This window comes from Numenius arquata, chromosome 1 (assembly GCF_964106895.1).
Source record: "Numenius arquata chromosome 1, bNumArq3.hap1.1, whole genome shotgun sequence".
Lineage (NCBI taxonomy): Eukaryota > Metazoa > Chordata > Aves > Charadriiformes > Scolopacidae > Numenius > Numenius arquata.
The window spans coordinates 17,012,904-17,035,068 of record NC_133576.1 but is presented as its reverse complement, the minus strand read 5'-3'; the positions used below and the strand labels follow the sequence as shown (position 1 = coordinate 17,035,068).

Below are 22,165 nucleotides of genomic sequence, written 5' to 3'. Positions count from 1 at the left end.
GGTTGCCCCTGCGCTGAGGGGAGCTCCCGGGGGGTCGGTCTGTCCTTCCGACGGCACAAGGAGGCAACACAAGCGCCCGGCCGTCACTGCTGGAATAGCGACTTGCGTGTCATTCCCAACCAGTCCTACCGGTGCTTTTCTACGGGATTTTAAACTTGCCGTGCCATCGCATATTGGCAATCTTATTTTTATTAAATATCACCTTTGGAAAGTATTCAAGAAGACACCCAACCAGCCCAGGAGATTTCGCACGTATACACGCACCTACACCTGTAATACGTGCAGCAGCAGCAGCGGGTGTCGGTACGTCGGAACTGGGTAACGCTTGCTGAGCACATCCCGGGAGCACCGGGGCCGCAGAGCTCCCCGTGACCGCTCACACCCCTTCCTCGGCAGCCCCGCCGCAGGACTCCTGCCTCGGGGCACGGACGGGCCGTCCGCCGAGCTCCGCGCCCGCCCCCCGCGGGAGGGACGGAGCCGCCCTCGGGCTGGGCGCCGGGGATGCGGCTGGAAGCACGAATGCCCGCCGGGCGCACGCACGCTTTGCACCGGCTGCTGTGACCGCTGCGACACGGTTCCTCGGGAAGAGCGAGCTCGCTGCACCTTCGCGCCCCACCGGGCGGAGGCCGTCCCCGGCGCCCTTCTCCCGCGGCGAGAGGGAAGAGGCACGGAGCTACTCCGCCGCGGCAGGACCTGGGGCCCACCGACACCCGCCCCGCCACAGGCCCCTCACGGGCGGCCGCGCTGCCCGCCCGCCCGGCGGCACGTCACTTCCCGCCGCCACAGGGCTTCTCCGGAAGCGGAAGTCTCTTGAGGCGGCCGTTCCGTTGCGCCGTTAGGGGTGTAGGGGCTGCAGCGGAGAGGAGAGGCGAGGCGGGGCGGGCTCCGCCGCCGCCCCTTCCGGCCCCTCTTGGTTTCTCCTCGGCGGGGCCTTGCCCCTCGCCTCCGCCATGCACCCTGTTTTCCAGAGCAGCCGGCGCGACTTCACCTTCGGGCCGTGGAAGCTGAGCGCCGCCCGGACGCACATCATGAAGTCGGCGCAGGCCGAGAGGTGGGGCGGGGAGCGGAACGACGGTATCTGCGCTGCTGGCTGCCCTTCCCCAGGGCTGGGAGCTCTCTCCCTGACGGCCAGGGGTTTGGGGCTCCTTCTTGCCTTGTCCCACAAATAAATGACGTCCGCTGGGCAGGGAAGACGCTGTTTATTCCTATTGGAATAAACTAAGCTACTGCTCAGGGGGTGGGGGTGTTGTTCCCTCTCTTTTTGAGAGGGTAAGCTTGATATTTGGCTTGAGAAGCTGGGGTAATTTGGGTTGCACGCGGTTTCCAGAATTTTGTTTTTAATGCTTGCTAACGGTTATGGAGATCTGGACTTCTGTGAACTGAAACCTGCTAATTAGAAGCCTGCTTTTCTTAATTACTTTTTAATGGTGATTAAGGTTCTTTTAAATGTGGTCTGCAGATTGTCATAAGCTGTTCAGTGGTAAGGGCTATTTTAAGATAGTGGATTTCATTAAAAATTTATTGCTTGCACTCTCCTTGTAGTAGTAATTTCCACTGCTGCCAAACTGTTGGAGAAGATGCTCCTGTGTCAGCATCAAGTGCTTAAGTCAGATTTGCTAATGTGGAACTGAACAGTTCGTCTGTGTAATGCCATAACTGACCTTGGTATCCGGTGAATTTGACAGACACTTCTTGGTTTCAGTTTCTGGAATATCTACATGGAAATCTTGTTAAAAGAATCTCCGTTCATGTTGCTTTTAACTTTTCTGAGGGTAATTGTTTTATAAAGTCCCATGTCTTGAAATGTTATGTTTGAGGGATTATTTATTGTAGGAAACTTACGGTTTAGTATATAGTATAGTAAAATATTAATTTTTAACAGCATTACACTTTTTTTTTTTAAACTGGATATCTGTCTTAAACCAGGTTAAAACTAAGTTCCTTCTTCCATATTTTTCCTGCGTTCAATGCCTAAAGTAATTTTCTCAAGCTGCTTTTGACTAGTAGTCCTTTAGCTTTTGCGGTTACAGATAAGAAAACTTGAATCCTGTGATTTAGTAATTTTTCCTGTAATGAGAATTCAAGATCCAACTAAGCTGTACCTGTGGCCTGCAGGGGAAGGAGGGTTATTATTAGAGTATCCCGTTTTTATGCTGTGTTTGGAGGACTTATTTTGTAGGACACTACCTCTCAAAAATGACTTTATTCTTAATATTGGGAGGATGTTAACTCTCTTCATTATCTGTAAACAAGAGAGAGACTTGAACTGCCAGTCTAGAAGCCAGATTGCCTGCTGTACTCATCTTCTGATCTATTCCGTTTCTTTAGCTGTAGCTATTTTAAAATAAAGTCACCTCTGTAATTTTCAGAAATTGCCTTTATCTGTTTAGATGTTTTTGAGGGGGGTGCAGTTTTTCAGAACATGCTGTAAAAGGCTGAAAAGTAAAGTTGCAAGAGCCACAACAGAAACTTGAAACAACACAGAGGATTTTGCAGGGTAGGAAACAGAAGTCCAAAATTAGCCATTTTCCTGTAGGTTTTGGTACTGAATTAAGCATGAGATTCCCAAAACCAATTCCTCCAAATCTGAAGGGTCAAGAGCTATCCAGTTGCAGTGCTTTTAGTCAGTTTCCTTTTATAATGTATTTTTCTTGGCATTTTGCCTTTTTTTATTGTGTGGGGAACATCATTAGTATCTGGAGGAGTTTTATTTCTGGCAAACATATATTACAAAAAATCCCTTGGCAACCTCTGTGGGAAGGTGAAGGATTAAATTTGCCATTGCTAAGAACTCCTTTCTGTGCTGGAGTTGGTCTTTGCAGGTCAAGGGGCCTGCAATGTGATGAAATGGAAAAGTTTTTAACATTATAGAATCATAGAATCATAGAATGGCTAGAGTTGGAAAGGACCTTAAAGATCATCTAGTTCCAACCCCCCTACCATGGGCAGGGACACCTCCCACTAGAGCAGGTTGCTCAAAGCCCCATCCAGCCTGGCCTTGAACACTTCCAGGGATGGGGCATCCACAACTTCCCTGGGCAACCTGTTCCAGTGCCTCACCACCCTCACTGTAAAGAATTTCTTCCTTATATCTAATCTAAATCTCTTCTCTTCCAATTTAAAACCATTGCCCCTTGTCCTGTCACCACTCTTCCTGACAAAGAGTCCCTCTTCAGCTCTTCTGTAGGCTCCCTTCAGGTATTGATAGGCTGTTATAAGGTCTCCCCGGAGCCTTCTCTTCTCCAGGCTGAACAACCGCAGCTCTCTCAGTCTGTCTTTATAGGAGAGGTGCTCCATCCCTCTGATCATCCTCGTGGCCCTCCGCTGGACCCGTTCCAACAGGTCCATGTCCTTTCTGTGTTGAGGACTCCAAAGCTGGACACAGTACTCCAGGAGGGGTCTCACGAGCGCAGAGTAGAGGGGCAGAATCACCTCGCGAGACCTGCTGGCCACACTTCTCCTGATGCAGCCCAGGACACGGTTGGCTCTCTGGGCTGCCAGTGCACACTGCCTGCTCATGTTGAGCTTCTCATCCATAAGCACTCCCAAGTCCTTCTCCTCGGGGCTGCTCTCCAGCCATTCTCCACCCATTATTCTAGCTTCTCTGGGAAAGACGTGGTATCTTTTTCTCCAGGTCTACGAATTATCTGGTTTTGTTTCAGTTTGGTTAGCATAATGTTCTTTTGTATGCAGGGTCACAGAAATAACCACTTCTTTTTTTTTTTTTTTTAGGAATGCCTTATTATCCATGTGAAAGTTGTGATTAGGACACTTCCTGCCCCCCTCCCTTCTCTTTATAATTAGTGTATTTCCTAAAGTTTTCTTCTTTTCAGATGTGATGGATTTATTTTTGATCTTGATAAGTAAAGTAGGTAGTGGTAGGGAGGAAAAGAAGTTTACAAAGGTTTTTGGTAAATAAGGTGTGTATATAAAGTGGTGTTATATGTATGTATTTATATATAGTGTATGTATATATATACACATATGTATAAAGATTGATATAAAACAAAACGTGAAATAGAATGGTTTGAGATTTTCTGCAGGGATCATGCTTACTTTGTTCATGCAGTACTTTGTTCAATTGGGGCTGTGGCTTTCATGCTTAAGGTTACAAATACCAGCATGTGTTCTCTACCAGCTCAGGACACAAGCAGAGCACAGTAGCGTCTTCTGCACTTGGTTTTTCCCATATTCTGCCAGGGTTGTTTTCAGCCCCTTTTTGTAAGCTTCTAAATTCAGAGGTATGGACCACTGTGCAGAGAATTTAAACTTGCTGACAATGAGTGCTTGTTCCTAAAACTTTTTGGGGACCTGCCGAAGTAGTTCATGGACCATCCAGGGGTCTGCTACAACAGGTTGAAAGCTGCTACTTCATGCTTGTCAGATACTGTTTTGATTCCTCATATATGAGACTTCTGTATGAGCGTAATGTAGAAGGAATGTTTTAGGAATACTTCTACAGTGTAAAAGTCACTTTAGATCAACGACTCTGCAATTCACATCCAATATTAAACTGGGAAAACAAAAAAGATTTGCAGAACATGTTGATCGTGTCTCTTCTAAATTACGGTGGTCTAAAGAATGAAAGCAGTCCTTGTTCTGGAACAAGCAATGAGCTATCACTGACTGATCTCTCTTCATGGGACTTTTATTTTTCTGTGCAGATTGGCTGATGAATTACACATGCCTTCCCTGCCAGAGATGATGTTTGGAGACAATATCCTAAGAATACAGCATGATCATGGTTTTGGAATTGAGTTCAATGCAACAGATGCTTTAAAATGTGTCAATAATTGTCAAGGTATGATCAAAGTGGCTTGTGCAGAGGAGTGGCAAGAGAGCAGGTACAGTATTTTATCACTGGTGGGCAAGTACTGGTGTATTGTATGTGAAACTTTCATAAAGTAGTTAAAAGAACAGGCTGAACTCTTGAAGACCTTGTTGTGTTTGGTTCTACCATAGGTATGGTGTGTGATCACAGAAGTCACTTAGCTTCTTTGCTGTGATCTCTGTTAAATTGGGTCAGCTATATTTTTTCAGTTGTGTCTTGGCTTTCTTAAAATAAACTACAAGTGTAACGTGGCTTAATGCTGTTTCTGTTTATTCAAACTCATAGAGCCTCAAGCATTACAAGATTGCATCGTGGCGTTTCAAAGTGCAAAGTGCTGCACGTGTTCAAAATCTTAGCCTTAGGAATATAACAGAACAATTACCATGCATCAAAACTAATTGTACTGCCTAGTATTTGTGAATTTGGTTGCAGAGCACCTAGAAATAAAGCAGAGAGAAACGAAAGCTAAGGCAAATAGCAGTGTTGGTGATTGCTGTGTGTTGTCAGCAGATTGCTTTCTGCCTACTTAAAGAAAAAATTGTCTTGAAATACAATTTTTCAATAACATTGAACTAAAAATCTTTATTTCTGACTCATAGGACAGAGGTTGTGTTAGCACAGGAATTCTGGTAACAGTTTTATAATTCATTATAGAAACATGTTGTGAAAGAAGTAATACTGTATGATTAAGTCTTGACATCATCATTGCAGCCCAGACGATGCTGCTGGTTTTCTCCTTGAAGAGTGTCGGAATTGTAATACATAATCTTATGTGAGGCTGTAATTTTTTAAGACTTACTACAAAGCATTCTGTTTTCTCTTTCACTTCTTGAGGAGTGAGACTGAGCACACTAAGGAAGTTGTCAAGCCATATGATTGGACTTACACAACAGACTACAAAGGAACTTTGCTGGGAGACACTGCAACATTAAAGGTAACCATTTGTCCTTGTTAAATGCTGATTGCATATTGTTTCCATCCAACAAAGCTTAGAGGCTGCTATAGAATGGTTTAGGTTGGAAGGGACCTTTTAAAGATCATCTGGTTCCAACCCCCCCTACAATGGGCAGGGACATCTCCCACTAGACCAAGTTACTCAAAGCCCCATCCAACCTGACCTTAAATACTTTCAGGGATGGGGCATCCACAACTTCCCTGGGCAACCTGTTCCAGTGCTTCACCACCCTCACAGTAAAGAATGTCTTCCTAATATCTAATCTACGTTACCCTCTTCCAGTTTGAAGCCATTACCCCTCATCCTATCACTCCATGCCCTTGTAAAAAGTCCCTCTCCAGCTTTCTTGTAGGTCCCTTTCAGATACTGGAAGGCCGCTATGCGGTCTCCCTGGAGCCTTCTCCAGGCTGAACAACCCCAGCTCTCAGCCTGTCTTCATAGCAGAGGTGCTCCATCCCTCTGATCATCTTCGTGGCCCTCCTCTGGACCCACTCCAACAGGCCCATATCCTTGTGGTGCTGAGGACTCCAAAGCCGGACACAGAACTCCAGGTGGGGTCTCACCAGAGCAGAGTAGAGTGGTAGAATCACCTCCCTTGACCTGCTGGCCACACTTCTTTTGATGCAGCCTCAGATGCAGCTCGCCTTCTGGACTGCAAGTGTGCATTGCCGATTCATGTTGAGCTTCTCATCCACCAACACCCCCAAGTCCTTCTCCTCAGAGCTGCTCTCAATCCATTCTCTGCCCAGCCTGTATCTGTGCTTGGCATTGCCAAGACCCAGATGCAGGACCATGCACTTGGCCTTGTTGAACTTCATGAGGTTTGCATGGGCCCACCTCTCAAGCCTGTCAGCGTCCCTCTGGATGGCATCCCTTCCCTCCAGTGTGTCAACGGCACCACACAGCTTGGTGTTGTCAGCAAACTTGCTGAGGGTGCACTCAATCCCGCTGTCCATGTCACCGACAAAAATGTTGAACAGCACCAATCCCAGAACTGACCCCTGAGGAAAGCCATTTGTCGCTGGTTTCCACTTGGACATCGAGCCGTTGACTGCAACCCTCTGAGTGTGACCGTCCAGCTAGTTCCTGATCCACCGAGTAGTCCATTCATCAAATCTTACATGCTGCATAGTTTCTGATTTCAAAGTATAGTTTGGGCTTTCCGTATCTCTCAGCGTGTTATCCTAATCAAATCATGGCTTGTTTCCAGAACTTGTTTTTTTAAAGCATTTTAGGATTATATAAAAGGGTGCCATTGTGTCCCTTGGTGAAATCTTACTTGGAGAGTAAAGCACATGAGAATCTGCAGCACTTGCTGGATGCCCCTTTGAAGCCCTGAGCTCCTCTCATACAGCAGAACTATCAACTGTGTAATTGTCTAGTACCTTTACTTTCTTTTGTTTGCCAGTTTGTGTAAGCAGATATGTATATCTGGCTGCTTTCAATGGCTTTATGTTTTTCTGCAACAGTAATTCCTCCTATCTAAACTGACAGGCCCTCCCTTGTCTTTATTTTTCTAAAATAAGACTGAAGTCTTCTCTTTACTGTATACAGATCACTTGCTACTAAGCAGATAATCTATTTTCATTCACTAGGATTGCATTAGTTATAGATCACTTCAGTTATCGTACAATTAGAAGTATAGCATATAGAAATAAATGTCTTGTTGGCCTGTAGTCTTTAGTGTATGAGTGTATATGGAGATCATGAGATGGAAGACACACGAGTACTTGATTTCCATGAAAAGGCTTTATTCAAATCCTGTGCAGCGTTTGTCTTTGGCTAGAGATACTAAGTGGATGGAATACTGCTTATAACACAGAACTACTCATTTGCATGTTAAACATGAGGCATCTTCAAATAATTTCAAATACAGAAAAACAGAATTGTTTGCAGCTGAAACCCTATTGAGCCTGTGCCCAGGGGGCACTTTATTCCAGCATTTTCCACTCTTGGTTTTTGCTTTGATCGATGTTTCCTCTTGGAAGCTTTGGTTTTAATTTTAACTTTTCCTCTTAGAGTTTTGGGATGTCTTAAGCTTCGTGCCCTAAAAGCTTTTTCCTTTCTAAAACTAGGAATTGCAGGATTTAAAAGATCAGGACAAACTTTATGTAGTTTGGCAACAAATTAATATGCTAACTGTTCTTAATCTTTTTCTTTAGGTTGTTCCTACAACAGAACACATAAATACAGAGAAATTGAAAGCCAGGGAACAAATCATGTTTTTTGAAGAAGTACTTCTCTTTGAAGACGAACTTCACGATCATGGAGTATCAAGTTTGAGTGTAAAAATAGTGAGTACTGAGAGGTGTATACAAGATGCTTGGTGACTCACTTGGCTAGTGTATGCAAAATGCAGCCACTTTTTGCATGTTGTTCCTTCCAGGATTTAAAGTTTAAAATGCAGAGTTCTTTATCCTTGCTCTTAGAAATACAATCTTACTGAAAACCATGTCATCTTGAAATCTTTCCGTCTCTCGGTTCAGGGAACAATCTTTCCCTCTTTCTGCATCCTGCCTAAGAATCTTTTGAGACCCTGTCTGCCCTGCTGTCCAGTGTTGGCTGTAGCATAGCAACAGCCCAAATTTTGACTTTACCACCAGAAGTCCTCGTACTATCTCTCGTTGTGAATACCTGATGTAGAAAATGCATACTTAAAAAAAAAAAAATATGCTGAATGCAACATCTTTATTTTTGCAGAGAGTCATGCCTTCCAGCTTTTTTGTGCTGTTGAGGTTTTTCTTGCGAGTTGATGGAGTACTTATCAGGATGAATGATACGAGGCTTCATCATGAGGTAAACCCTTATTTGCCATCATGAATATTTTACAGATGCTCCCTTGCCATGTTACTGTCAGAGAAGCCCCGCTGATATTCCTGTAGTTTAATACTGATGTTTGGGGGCATAGAGGTTACCTGAACTGAACTTTCAAGTGTATTTTGTTATTATGGTGGTGCTGAAGTAGCAACCAAGTGCTGGATGCCATGGGGCTGGGTATTGTATGAGCAGAGTAGGCAACTGTTACATGAAGTAAACATTTAAATATATTTGATAGACACGGATTAGAGAAGAAGTACAAGAGGAAAAACAGGCAACAGTAAATGGTGTGGTATTTGTGGTATTGTTCTTATCCTTGTCTCAAAGTAAATGTTTTTTGGCTTGTCTAATAATTGACAGCGAGTTTTAACTTGTAAGCAACTGTCCATACTACACTGAGTTCTAGTATCTCAGAAATATAATGTAACAGTTATGGTTTGCTTATTCTATCTAGTTCTAGGCATACTGATGTAGGAGTTCTAGCTGAGTAGAGATTAACAAGCATATTCAGTCATAGAATTTTTTTTTTCCATGCATGCACACAGAAAGGTGACTTTTGGGAAAGAGAACATTGCTAAACATCTTTCTCTGTCTTCGTGAATTTGAACGTACGTTTCTGCTCCCAGGTGAAAATCTGTGGTCAACCAAATTCAAATGCTTACTAAATTCAATGTATTTAAAATGCTTATTTTGCACTGATACTAGATGATAACTTTGTGCTTAATTTTTGCTGTTTTTTCCCCATCAGGCTGACAAGGCCTACATGTTGCGAGAATATACATCCAGAGAAAGCAAAATCTCAAGTTTAAAGGTATTGCATTTTTTAAATATGTGGGGTTTTTTTCCGTCTGCTTTTTAAAATTGTTTTATGGTCAGCATAGAAAAGACTCTGTAAGTCATTCTTTGTTAGGTTTGGAATCTATACAGAGGAAAAACCTTTCTGCTTGTGAAACATCTATTTTTCAGATTTCAGGACAGATCTGCATTTGTAAATGCCCAGACCCATTGATCACATGACCATATATGGGGTTGGGTTACTTTTTCTACTTTTGAGTTAATAAGATTTTTTAATTTTTTTTTTTTTCATAGAACTATTCAGCCACAAAATCAGGTAGCCCGTGTCCCGTGATACCAAATTTCATGCATGCATGCTTGCAAGTATTATTAGGGGTTTAAGGTCTGTTTGGTAATAGACTCATTCAGTTTTTCTCAAGTAAGTTTAATAGCCCACCTTAAAACTCTAGTAAAGGCTCAGAATAATTTGTGGCACATTTGGAGTTGCAGCTCTTGATTTTTATTCTTGACCCAACATCTGATCTTGGGCATTTGTGTTACTTTCCTTCTCCCTTGTTTTCCCTTCACCTGTTAAAAGTGACTAATGTGTTAACCTTCTGAGGAGATATTTTTGCAAAATGTTTTTCTTTTTGAGGAAAGGGACATTGTATCATTTTTTAACAATATATGATCCCTATAAACAGGACTAAATTCAGACGTGAGCTTTTTGATAGTTTCATGGTTTTTGAAGTATAAATCAGTCATCTAGGTTTTACTTCATCTCATGTTTAAAAATTATGATCTACACTGTTAAATAATTTTTGCTGCCTGTTGTTATAGAGGGGAAATGAATACGGCTTTTCAGTTCCCTAGATCAGTTTGCATAGGTAACGTGAAAAAGAGTCCTACTTTGCTTAGGCTTGAAAGAATTGAAACAGCATTATGATTCCTTGCACGTTAGGGGTAGCCAAAATACAGGTTGCCTTTGAATAGCTCTGGATACGCTTCTTAAAGGGTTTGCTCCGTATAGATTTATTATTTTTTTTCATCAAATATCTTGTATGTGATGAAGTTAAGTTGTCTACGTTAATCTCCAGAGAAAGATATTAACTCAATGAAACCACCTAATTTCTTCAGATATGAAATTAAAATCCAATGAGTTTTAGTACTTCAAATAATTGCCTGTGGTTGACTTCATAAAACTAAGATATGTGTTGAAGTGTATCAATTATTAATAGCTAAATCTGAGCAACTCCAATGAATATATTGCAATGACTAGAAGACATTAAGCATGGGATCCTTTGTAGCCATCCTAGTCTCACGTAGTACTGAACTCTCAAAAAGACTGTTACATTCAAATGATAAACACATTTTTTTTAAAAACATTATAGCAGTTCGTGAATGTCTCTGTCTCTTCTAATCTGCTGCTTGAAAACATTAAATACCTTTCCTTAGCTTATTGATCCACACAAGGAGTAAAAGACTATGCACATCTGAAGTTATATAGTAAATTTTAATAATTATACCTGACTTCAGGTGTTTCAATGAGGTAAATTATAGATCAATTGTTTGTAAAAGTTTGGATTTGGAATAACGTTTTATTTTCTCCTCCTTTCATTCACTTGTTTCATGTAAAATTTTTGCTTCTTAGCATGTTCCACCTTCCTTGTTCACGGAACCTAACGAGATCTCTCAGTATCTACCCATAAAGGAGACAATCTGTGAAAAACTAGAATTCCCAGAGAAGCTGGAGCCTAAACCAGAAGCATCACTGGAAACTGTGTGTGTTAAGTCTAAATAAATGTGACTTTATATGGACTTGAAGTACAATGGAGATAATGTGAGCATGTAACCATTGCCATGGGGGGCGGTTTCACTACGAGTGGAATAGAGAATTTGGCTAATTTTTCTGTAGCCCTGAGAGAAAACATTTCAAGCAGGTTTTGCTAATCGTGTTGTTTGTTTGTTTGTTTTTTTAACCTGTATCTGGAGTTAATGATAGACTGGTGGTGAGTTATAGTCTTCAACGGCATTGGAGAAAGAATCTCATGATAAAGAGTCTGGGTTCTGTTTAGTTCACCAGTTAAGCAGGAGTATTGTCTGGACCCTCTACCACAAACACTTCTATGAAGATTTTGTTATTGCTGCTTCAGATACTAAGAGACTACTGGAGTCATAAAATTGGCATGATTTTATTGTTATTGAGAAATCATCCATGGTAAAAAAAAATAAAAAAATAAAATGTTCCTCTGCATTTATTTTGAGCTGTCGATCCTAAACTACATGTTTTGCTTGGCTTCCCCTACTGTGGGCTGATAACCAACTTAATTACTTTTTGGAGTCTCTGATCCAGACTCTAATTTAAGAATATTAATTTCATCTGAGGGTTTAAGGAGCAAAAGAGAAAAAAAAATTGTATTTGTTTCACACTATTTAAAGGTAAAATTACCTTATTTGTGCGGCATTAACTCCAGAGCAGGAGAAAGCTGGAGGCTTAGAGACACACACACTGGTAAGTCTCTTCACAAATACTAGTTTAATCTGATGTCAGCCAGATTTCTCTAGGCATTTCTGGAGACTATTACTTGGGGTCTGTATGCTGCTACGGTCACATACTGTATTGGAAATGCATTGTACTGTATTGACCTTTTGTTGGACGTATTGGATGGTGTTGGTGTATGATGGTTATACCGCCCTGATAGTCACACTGCTAAATTGCAGAGTGGCCTATGTCTGGGGAAGAGAGGACTGTTTAGTCTCTAATGCCTAAAGGATGCTGGTATTTGCGGTCCGATACAGTCTTTAAAGGATGCTAACATGTATTCCAGATACATAATTTTGGTTTATTTTTAAAATTCTTCAAGTTCTGATACTAATAGAAGTGTGATCACATGTATAGTTATGGGTTTAAGTCAACACTTTGTAGATTAAACTTTAAATATTTGTGTTGCTTTTGGAAAGCCTAAATTATGTTAATGGTTTGGCCTAAGAACGGGGGAGCTGAACAGACTTTTCTAGGTTTACTGCATGCACTCAATGAAGTGCAACAAGCAAATAACTAGCGAAAAGCAGGCCGTGTGGTTTAAGGTGATGGCAGATAAGAATGTGTATGCATTCTGATGTCTTGGAGATTTTTGTTTAAAAATGTTTATATTCTACACTGCATGACTTAATAGAAACAACACACTCCAAAACCTGGTATTTAACTAGGTCTTTTGAGAAATGGTTTTCACCTAGAGAAGACACTGAGGTTTTTAGGAAAAAGTCTACTGCCATCTAAGTGACTGTCTTATTAATAAAAACAAACAACACATTTTGTTTCACTTTTATTTGAGGCAGCCTGGTCTAAAAAATCCACCATAAGGTTGAAAGGCAGGAACTAACTGCAGTTTTTCCTGTGTCACTGATTTACTCTAACCATGAGGAAGTGAGTAAAAATTAGGGATAATACATGCCTACCTCACTGAGGGTTTGTGAGGATTATTTTGTAAAAAGTTACTGATTAGAATATTTTTTCTTTCCTGACTACACCTGCAGCCTTATCTTTGGAATCCTTTGAAAAGGATTACTGTTAAAAATCTTATGATCCATAGGATAAAATGGGCAAACTGAAATTAAACAGTCTCTGACAGAAATTATTATCAACTGGACATGATCTGGGTGAGTGAATTTATGGCCACTTTGAAATAGGGGTAAGGTCCTCTATATTCCCCGTTAGAGTCCTAAATTCTGTTGGCTTTTTTCATCTTCCTGCACTTCTAGTGTCAGGGTGAAGAAGGGGCTGCAAATGAATGCAGCATGGAAGTGATCAAAATTCATTTACTAATGGATTCTTCAGGTCCACTCCAGTCATAGAGAGATATGGGAGAGAATGAAAGGGAAGGGAACAACAAATGGGGGTGAAGAGAAATTTTGCTGGTGGACGTAAATCATGGCACTTCTTTTACTCTAAACATATATTATTTTACATGCCTTAAAGGCTTATAAAAACACACTTTCAAGCTGGTAGTGACTGAGAGGAGAGCTGGTGTAGTGCTCGCATGAAGGAAACTATATCTGCATTCATTAATTAAATCTGATTTGGGTTTGGTCAGTGATGCTAACATTAAACTCCGTTGGGCTAAAGTATAGCGGAGGGGGAAACCCACAGAATCGACACTTAGCGTTGGAAAGGGTGCTCTGCATGTTTAATTTATACTGTGTATTTTATCTTGTCCATCGTACATACCAATTTGTGACCTGTTGATACAGTTGTCTTGAATGGACTTGAATCCTGAATATATAGATATGTAATATCCATCTATTTTGGGTGCTGTGCATTTAAGTGGAACACGTGTTGGGGAAATCACAAGAACATGTTTAGGAAGTTACAGTTACTACAAAGTATAACTTGGAGCACTTTGTGACTGTCTAATACCACACAGATTATCAAGAAGCAGCAGTATAAACTGGTGTACCGCAAGCGCTCTGGTACAAATTTTTCCTCAGAAAAGTACCACTTTGGATACATAATCTTAGGGGGAGGGAGTGGGGTGATTCTCCAGCTCTTTTGTGGCAAGTTTAACACGTGGCAGTTTATATACCTTCTTGTATGTTGCTAAATAAAATGTACCAAACCTTTTATAGTTCTGTTTTTATCTGAGCGAAATAAACTGAAATAACTACTCAGTGGTGCCAAATTTTGCATGCCAGTTAAGATGTTGCATCCACGTGCTTTTGCTTGTCATCAGAACCACTCTGGGTAGTTATGGAAAGAAGGTGGGACTTTTTCAGAACAAGGCAAGAGCCACAGTCGTGGGAGCAAAATGAAATCGGTATTACTGTTTCTGTAAGCTTTCCTGTAGCCAGGTAATGGCTTCAAAAGTAGCAGGAGGAGATGGGATACAAGGAGAGAAGTAAAAGTGGTGGAGGGTGTGGATTCTTCTGAAACCTGGAAAATAGTAGGAGAGTTTAGATGTCAGCTATAGCGTGCTTGGAAGAGTAAGACGTGCCTGGGAAAGTGCGAGTGTTTGCTGTCCCTTAAATAACCCAAGTATTTAAATTTCTCTGCCGCACGAAGCAGGGAGGCGGCGCTAGGCCCGTATGTTTTAAGCTCGCCGATCTGGGAGGTTTGCAGTACTGAAGTTCCTGCACCTGCTCCAGGGGGGCTGTCACAGGACGGCTGCGGTGGCCGGGGCGGGGGGAGCAGCACAGGACCAGCGACACCATCTCCAAGGGCCTTTCTCTCCTCAGTGTCCCTCACCCAACTCCCCCCGCCCCCCCGCCATGTCGGCGGGGCACCGTCCCAGGAGACGGAGCCACCCCCTCAGGCTGTGGCTCACCAGCACGGCGCTGCTGGGGGCGCCTCCATCCCTCCCCGCGCTGCCCCTGGGGGACTCACCGGCACCTCGCCGCTCGTTAGTCCAGGAGGCGGCCGGTTTCTCCCCCTCACCGCTGGATGCGGTGCCGCCTTCCCCGCCCGGCGGACTACAACTCCCGGCGGCCTCTGCGCCGTCGCCGCCGGCCTTCATCTACCTGCCGAGTGCAGGTAGCCCGCGGCGGCGCGGTGCATGCCGGAGCTGGTAGTCCCTGAGGAGGGGAAGGGCAGGTCAGGGTAGGGTACTCCGGCCGTGAGTGGGGCAGAGCCGCGCGGGCCGAAGCGGGCGGGATGGACAAGCTTAAGCGGGTACTGAGCGGCCGCGACGCGGAAGAACCAAGCGCCCTGGCTGAGGTAACGCTTCGCGCCCCCTGTCTCTCTGCTGGGGGGAGGCGACGGTTGGCGAGCGGCTGTTGGCGGGGAGCGCGGCGGTGGGGGGGGAGGGAGGGAAGGAAGGAAGGAAGAAGGCCCCGCACCGTCCCTCAGCCCCGCACCGTCCCTCAGCCCCGCCACGGCCTCTCGGCGCGGGTCGGCGGCACCGGCCTGCGCCTCCTCAGCCCGTCGTTGGGCCTTCGGCTTCCCGGGGCGGAGCCGGCCGGGGGCTGCCGGGGACGGCGGTTCGTAGGGAGCCGGTCTCTGACCCTCTAACTTGCACTTCAAGTCCCCCGTGCTTTACCCCGCCAGCAGCCGCTGCCGGGGGTGCCGCTGCCTGGGAAGGGGGGCTCTGCCTTCTGTTTTTTTGCGTGAGGGAGGAGGACGCGGTCTCCTGAGTGAAGCCGGGCACGGCAAAGCCGGTTGCGAGCGAGCCCGACAATAACGCAGGGGGACGGGGAGGTGCCCCCTGCACCTGCTCGGTGTGGGCAGAGAACACAACCAGCCAAACACACACACACACGCTCTCCCCCGTTTGTTTGGAGAGCTGGCGGAATAGCGACAGTGAAAAAGTTCCTGGCGGTGCCGGCGTCCGTGGGGGGGAGCGAGTGGGCAGTCCCGAGGGAAGGCGGGGGAGTGCGGGCCAGCGGGAAGCAGCGCTCCCTGCCGCCGGAGCTCCCCGTCCCTTCTCAGCACCCGCGGGTCCCAGGGGCGTCTGAAGGGGGTGCTTGAAAACTGAGGCTCCGTTTGAGCTCGAACACAGTTGGGCACCTCGGAGGAAATTTACTCACTTGATACGTGGCAAGATCCATTAGTGAATAGTAACTTGCGCTCTCTATTTTATTCTCATCGTTTCTAGGTTATTGATGCAACTTCATTAGGTTGGGGCACCAGAGTGAAAGGCTTCATTGCTTGTTTTGCAATAGGATGCCTGTGCTCGCTTTTGGTAAGGACTTTTTGCCAGACCTCCCTCATAATTGAGTTTCAGAAGCCCAAATAATTACAGTCTTGCTGTATGCTGTTGCTTGACGTTTTTTTTTTTTTAATTTTTTGAGTCTCTAGGAAGACATCTGACACAGTTCCAGTTAGATTCAATGCACTAACTCTTAACAAGAATGGCAATAAATGTATTTTACTTTTGTGTGTGTGTGATTCTGCAGTTTGGGTTTAAGTTTACCTAAGACTTCTTGACAGGCTGAGAGAGCTGGGGTTGTTCAGCCTGGAGAAGAGAAGGCTCCGGGGAGACCTCACAGCAGCCTTCCAATATCTGAAGGGAGCCTACAGGAGAGCCGGAGAGGGACTCTTTGTCAGGAGATGTAGTGACAGGACAAGGAGTAATGGTTTTAAACTGGAAGAGGGGAGATTTAGATTAGATATTAGGAGGAAATTCTTTCCTGTGAGGGTGGTGAAGCCCTGGAACAGGTTGCCCAGGGAAGTTGTGGATGCCCCATCCCTGGAAGTGTTTAAGACCAGGCTGGATGGGGCTTTGAGCAACCTGCTCTAGTGGAGGTGTCCCTGCCCATGGCAGGGGGGTTGGAACCAGATGATCTTTAAAGTCCCTTCCAACTCTAACCATTCTATGATTCTTTGGTATTGTGACGTTTCTTGGATATATTTATTTTGCAATTTAAAAACAATTTATTTTCTTTCTCTTTAAATTTCCTTTTTAGGGTAGCTGTCTGCTATGGGTACCAAAGAAAGGGCTGACGCTCTTTGCAGTGTTTTATACTCTGGGGAATATTGCATCTATTGGGAGGTAACAATCTTTTTATATTAGTTCCCTAATAAAGATGGAAAAACTAAAGCAGAACGATGGGTGAAGGTGCATAAGGGGTAGAAACTGTTGCATTTGTGTGAGAAGACTTGCTTATGTAGCTTATTCTCTTGTTGCTGAATTTTAAAGAATAGCATTTCCCCAGTAGTGCCCTGAAATGGTAAAGGAAACTTTTAATTTTTTTATTGTTATTAGCAATGCATTCAAGGTAAACGTTATTCATCAGTAATGAAAAATCAAACTCATGCTTTGAGCATTGAGGTTTTTTGATTTTTGTTGTTTGCCCCCACCCCCAGGACAAAAATAATTCTTTGACATTTTGCATCTGGTAATGTTCTGTATGTTTTGGTGAATACATTTGGAAGAGTCTGTCAGTGTAGGCCTGTTTGATAAACCTTCGTGGCTGTTGAGGTTCCTGAAACATAGCCCCACGGACTTTGTGACAGGCACAACCTTCTGTGACTGAGGAAACTTAACAACATGTTAGAAAGCACAAGGAATGGAATTGGAAATAATATAGTAATGAGGGAGAATATTATGGTATATGAGGCAGAAATATCACCATAAATAATTCATGCCGTATCAGTCACCAGGGCTCTACTCTAAACGAGTGCTGCAGATCTGGTAGGGGATCAGAGAATGGATCCAGGTCTGAAAACAGCCCTTTATGTAGAGGAATTGAGCTGGATTACATGGCAATCCATGCAGAGCCTTTGTGGCTGGTGTTTTTAAAAGCAAGTTAAAAAAGCATCTATTGAGAATGATCTAACTGAAGCTGACCTTGACCTATGCTTCTAGCTTGATAGTTCTGCTCTGCATTTGTTAATCGTGAGTGTGAATAAAATTATAGAATAAATACCTTGCACAAAGAAAAACAGGAATGGATTTGCCTCGTTATATATCCTGTTTCTTTTGTTATTCAGCAAACATATTATGATTACAGTGACAACATAGTGTACTGATGCCCAGCGTACAATTTAACAAAATAACCCCCCTTAATGAAGAATCTTACTAGTTTCACTTTTGTCTTTCTACCTCTGTATTAATCTTGTTTTGTTTCTCACAGCACTCTCTTTCTTATGGGACCAATGAAACAATTGAAAAGGATGTTTGAGCCTACCCGTTTGATTGCAACTATTGTTATGCTAGTAAGTATCAAAGGAATCAGCTTTAACTCATGCTAACCTGTAAACCATTTCCACCGTAAAGTCCTTTCATATACATTGTTCTAACTATGTCTCAAGATGTGTTTGTGAGTGGTTTGTTGTTTGGTTTTGATTGTTTCTTTGTTTTGGTTTGTTTTTTTTTTTCTTAAAGCATCAAACATCGTGCACATCTGCTGTAGTGGAAAGGTTGAGTAGCACCAGAAAACCACCTTCCTATTATGAAAGACTGAGGTGAAGCCAGGTTGTTATGCTAAATGAGCATTAAGGGTCTGTGGTCTGCACATGCTTTTTTAAGGTGCTTGAGGTCACAACATCATATTTTCATGTTGCTTAAAAGATGAGAGATGGGAAACTAGTTTTTAAAAAGTTGTACTATGGAAGTTGTTGGGCTTGGGCATTCCGTTCTGTCTTTTTGTATTCTATCTAATTTGCTTTAAAGAGCTGTCTAGGTATTTCTACCTTGATAAAACTGTCATTTCCTGACAAAGCCCCTGGGGAATCTCTATGCCTTGGTCATCTTGCATTGAACACACAGAAATCGTCTGAGTTGGCTGGTAGCTTCAGGTTTTGAAACTCGTATGACACAGTGAAATTGAAAATTAAGCATTCAACTGAAGTCAGCCCTAGGAAATATTTTTATCTTCAGAAGATGGGAATTGTGGCCACCCCTTCTACTGGGAGGGGGTGCGTGAAAATTGTTGCTAAGTTAAGCTTAAGACTCTTTCTTGTTTAAAGTACATGTGCGGTTTTTTGTCTCTTCAACTTTCCCATTTTCTCTTGAAGAGTCTAAAATCTGGAAGGTGGTTTAACATGCATGAAACCGTCCTCCCATTTTTAGTGTGAATATCTTTAGAGAGTTCACTTGGCATCAGTGCTTCCTGTTTTCTCTTTAAACATCCAGAAAGGCTGCAGGCACCCGATAGAGCTTGAGAAATTGACTGTATGTGCCCACAGATCAGCAGCAGGCAAGAAGCCTACTGCATGGTATGTTTATTTTATAAGCATTTAAGATGCCTGGAGTCAGGAGAATGCCTGGAATGTTGTTCAGTGGAATAAAGCCAGTCGTTAGATGTATGATGTAGCATTTAGACCAATATACAAATCATTACCTTAAAACTAATGGGAAAACTACCTTTAATGTCAATAATCATGATTGAGGTGAAGTATATGATTTCTGTATATGATTTCTTTGGCAATGCAGGTGTTATGTCTTGAACATGCGGTACTAAATCTCCTTTTTTTTTTTTTTTTTTTTTAACTCAAGCAGAAAAATACACATTCTAATCTCTACTAGACAATGGTACACCAAAAGGCTCTTAGATGTTGATGAAAGAAGATCAAGTATTGGCGTTTGTCACAGCTAAATGAGCTGTTGTGTCTTAAATCGAAAATGAAAACTTGAACTACAAGGAGGCTCCTGTTAAAACAGAAAATAATCCAAAATGGCCTACCACCCCCCAAGATTTTAAGTGTAGTAAAGACGCAGTGTAACTCTTGAGAAAGTGCCGGTGTGAGTGGCTGTGCTAGACTTTCTATTCAAGAGGACAGCTGCTAAGCAATAGCTGAAAGTTCTTGGAAGTGTATTGTAGTTTTAATTGGTAAGAAGTAAGTAATGACATAACTTCAACCCCATGGTAACCTCGAGAATCAACAGGAAATGTGGCGTGTACAGAAGCAGAAAGACTAGAGTTGTAACTGAAAAGTCTTTCTTACACAAAATGATGAAGTGTGGTCTGTACCTTTGACAAGAAGTGTGTGGGATGAAGCAGGGACCTGCTGATGTTGCAAAAGAGCTGTAGTAACCTCTTCCTCTTGTTCCTTTGCAGCCATAACATTATTTTCTGGAGACATCAGGCTGATATTTCCTCTTTGCTTTAATGTACTTCAGAAATATAATAGCGAGAGCATTTTAAATAAGGGGAACTCTTATGCAGGATTTGATAAAACTATGAAATTATGTAATCTGTTTCTGTCTCTGTGAAGTAACCCATTATGGTGTTACAATATCTATAAAAACTGGAGTTGTTTCTATGTTTAATAAAAATTGTTTGTTTTCTTCTAGTTGTGTCTCATACTAACACTGTGTTCTGCTTTCTGGGTGAGTACTTGAGGCCTATATGTATATATAGCCGGAGTATATTTTAAAAATAAGATTCTTATACTGTTGTCTCATTGTTTGCTGTGTTTCTTCCCCTCTCTCCCTTCTCTCCTCCTTCAGTGGCATAAAGAAGGACTTGCACTCCTTTTCTGCATCTTACAGTTCTTTGCCTTGGCATGGTAAGTGATTTCCTCCCCACACACTCCATTTCCTATTGCACCTAACATCAGTAGCTGAATTGTGAGTGGATTTTGACATTGCATGAGTTAAAAGGAAGGATAATTTTTTTACCTCACCATTCCCCTAGATGCAAGACAATTGCAATGATTTGTTCCTGCTTCTTGGTCTCTCACACTTCAGAAGCTTTGGAGATGGAGTTCAGGGCTCTGTTGCTGGGGGAAGTTCCTTTGAAGGTGTTTAATTTCTGTGAGCTTGAAGTAAAACTATTTTTTTTTTTTCTTTCCCTTTTAAATCATTTTGTTGATTACTGTCTGGCGTTTCTCATTTACACTCTCCTGAATTTGTCTTGTTAAAAGACCCAGATATGCCAATCAAATTAAATGTCAGTTGTTCTTTAAGTTAACATGTGCTCTGTGTAATGTCACAGAAGCAGTCTAGAAACTGATATGAACATGTAGCCAGCCCTGAAGACTAATTTTACCTGCCTGTAGGTGTTAGAGCATGAAGAATATTGGGTGCAGGAGAACTGTGTTTAAAATGCTTCTACAACATGCGCCCTGATTTTGCCATAGTGTTTCACAACCTGGCTGGGCTAAGATGGCTTGCAAGGATAGTCATTCCTGTGGCTCATAAACTCAGAACTTCCTTTTGGTTGTGTATCTTGCAGTTGCCTGTATAGAGTACCAGAGGGGTGGGTGGTCTTGTTCGTGACTCTAATAAAATCTGACATGAAGACTAACTTTAAAAATCTTTTTCCTTAGGTACAGCATTTCATTCATACCATTCGCAAGGTAAACTTCCCTACTCCCTTTCTGTCATCTTGAGGTTTAATGATACAGAAGATTAGTTTATAGAAACTTTGCAATGTATGGCTTCAGAAGTTTTTCCATGGTGGTGCTTTAGGGGGAGGAAGTAGAGGTAGTTAAAACTGAAAATGAAACTAAGCATCTTCTCTAGTGGTCGAACACAAATGGAACAAAACGAGATGGCTTCCTATAAAAATATGTAAGTGTGCTGAGAACATGCTAAACATAAGGCTTGCCTTTGGAATGCCTAAATGTTGGTCTGAAAGGCTGCTAGACAAGTGTATTCTTCTGTGTACCTTTTTTTCTCCTCATCCCCCCCCATGAGCACTATTCTGTGTTTGAACACACAGTTCTGTCCTGCTCCATCAGCCCCATGCTGCTTCAGTGCAGCACTGCTGCAGTACAGGCTTACAGGTCTCATTTCCATTGTGGTCGGGCAGGTGGACAATGAGCAGACCCACTTGTCTCTAGTGCATTCATGTAGTCGTGCAAATTATGTAAGTGCAATTAATACCTGGTCAGCTGATCTTTAAAGTCCTTGGTGTCAGTGGGATGGCAGCATGGTATGAGTTTCATCAAGTGACATAACTGAGGTGACTCTCTGTTGTTTTTTGTTGTTTTTTTTTTTCCTTTCTCCTGCCTTGTAGGGATGCTGTGAAGAAATGCGTTTCGGTCTGCCTGTCCTAACAGAAATACTGGATGCTTCACAAAGTTCTAGGAAGTATAGTAGAACTATAAGATCACTGTATACGTATTTTCCTACTTCTGTCTTAAACATGTGCCTTTCAGCTTGTTAGAAGCTCCTTATGTTAAATCCAGTGTATGCAATTGCTTGGTTTTGTCAGCAATGGTGTCTGTAGGACAGGGTGTTTGTGATCAGCTGAAGTTCAGTCTGGCAGAAGAACTGGGCAGAGTTCTAGAACTTGTTGTGATGATTCTTATGTAAAATCATGTATTTGTTTGGTTTTGCAAAAGTAACAAAGTAATACATGGAGTCTGTAAAAATTAAGACCTCAACTCTGATGGGACTATGCCA

At 42.7% G+C, this 22,165-nt stretch overlaps 2 protein-coding genes across 3 annotated transcripts; both read left to right on the top strand.

The window, feature by feature from the left end:
* The first annotated feature begins 790 nt into the window (after positions 1-790).
* Positions 791-14,044, top strand: TIPRL (TOR signaling pathway regulator). Of its 2 annotated transcripts, XM_074144263.1 has the most exons (7): positions 791-1,051; positions 4,665-4,844; positions 5,666-5,765; positions 7,949-8,080; positions 8,487-8,582; positions 9,352-9,414; positions 11,029-14,044. In XM_074144263.1, exons 1-7 carry the CDS (start codon positions 951-953, stop codon positions 11,176-11,178), a joined length of 822 nt encoding a protein of 273 aa, XP_074000364.1. In that variant the 5' UTR covers positions 791-950; the 3' UTR covers positions 11,179-14,044. The 2 variants fall into 2 exon arrangements, with proteins under 2 accessions (XP_074000364.1, XP_074000372.1); XM_074144271.1 differs by lacking the exons at positions 9,352-9,414; positions 11,029-14,044 and adding an exon at positions 9,149-9,229 and having other exon boundaries at positions 818-1,051.
* Positions 14,045-15,024: 980 nt separating this feature from the next.
* SFT2D2 (SFT2 domain containing 2) lies at positions 15,025-21,816 on the top strand. Its single transcript, XM_074153879.1, has 8 exons — positions 15,025-15,087; positions 15,965-16,051; positions 16,776-16,861; positions 17,946-18,027; positions 20,108-20,143; positions 20,264-20,322; positions 21,085-21,114; positions 21,777-21,816. The coding sequence occupies exons 1-8, from the start codon at positions 15,025-15,027 to the stop codon at positions 21,814-21,816; spliced, it is 483 nt and encodes a 160-aa protein (XP_074009980.1).
* Positions 21,817-22,165: the final 349 nt, after the last annotated feature.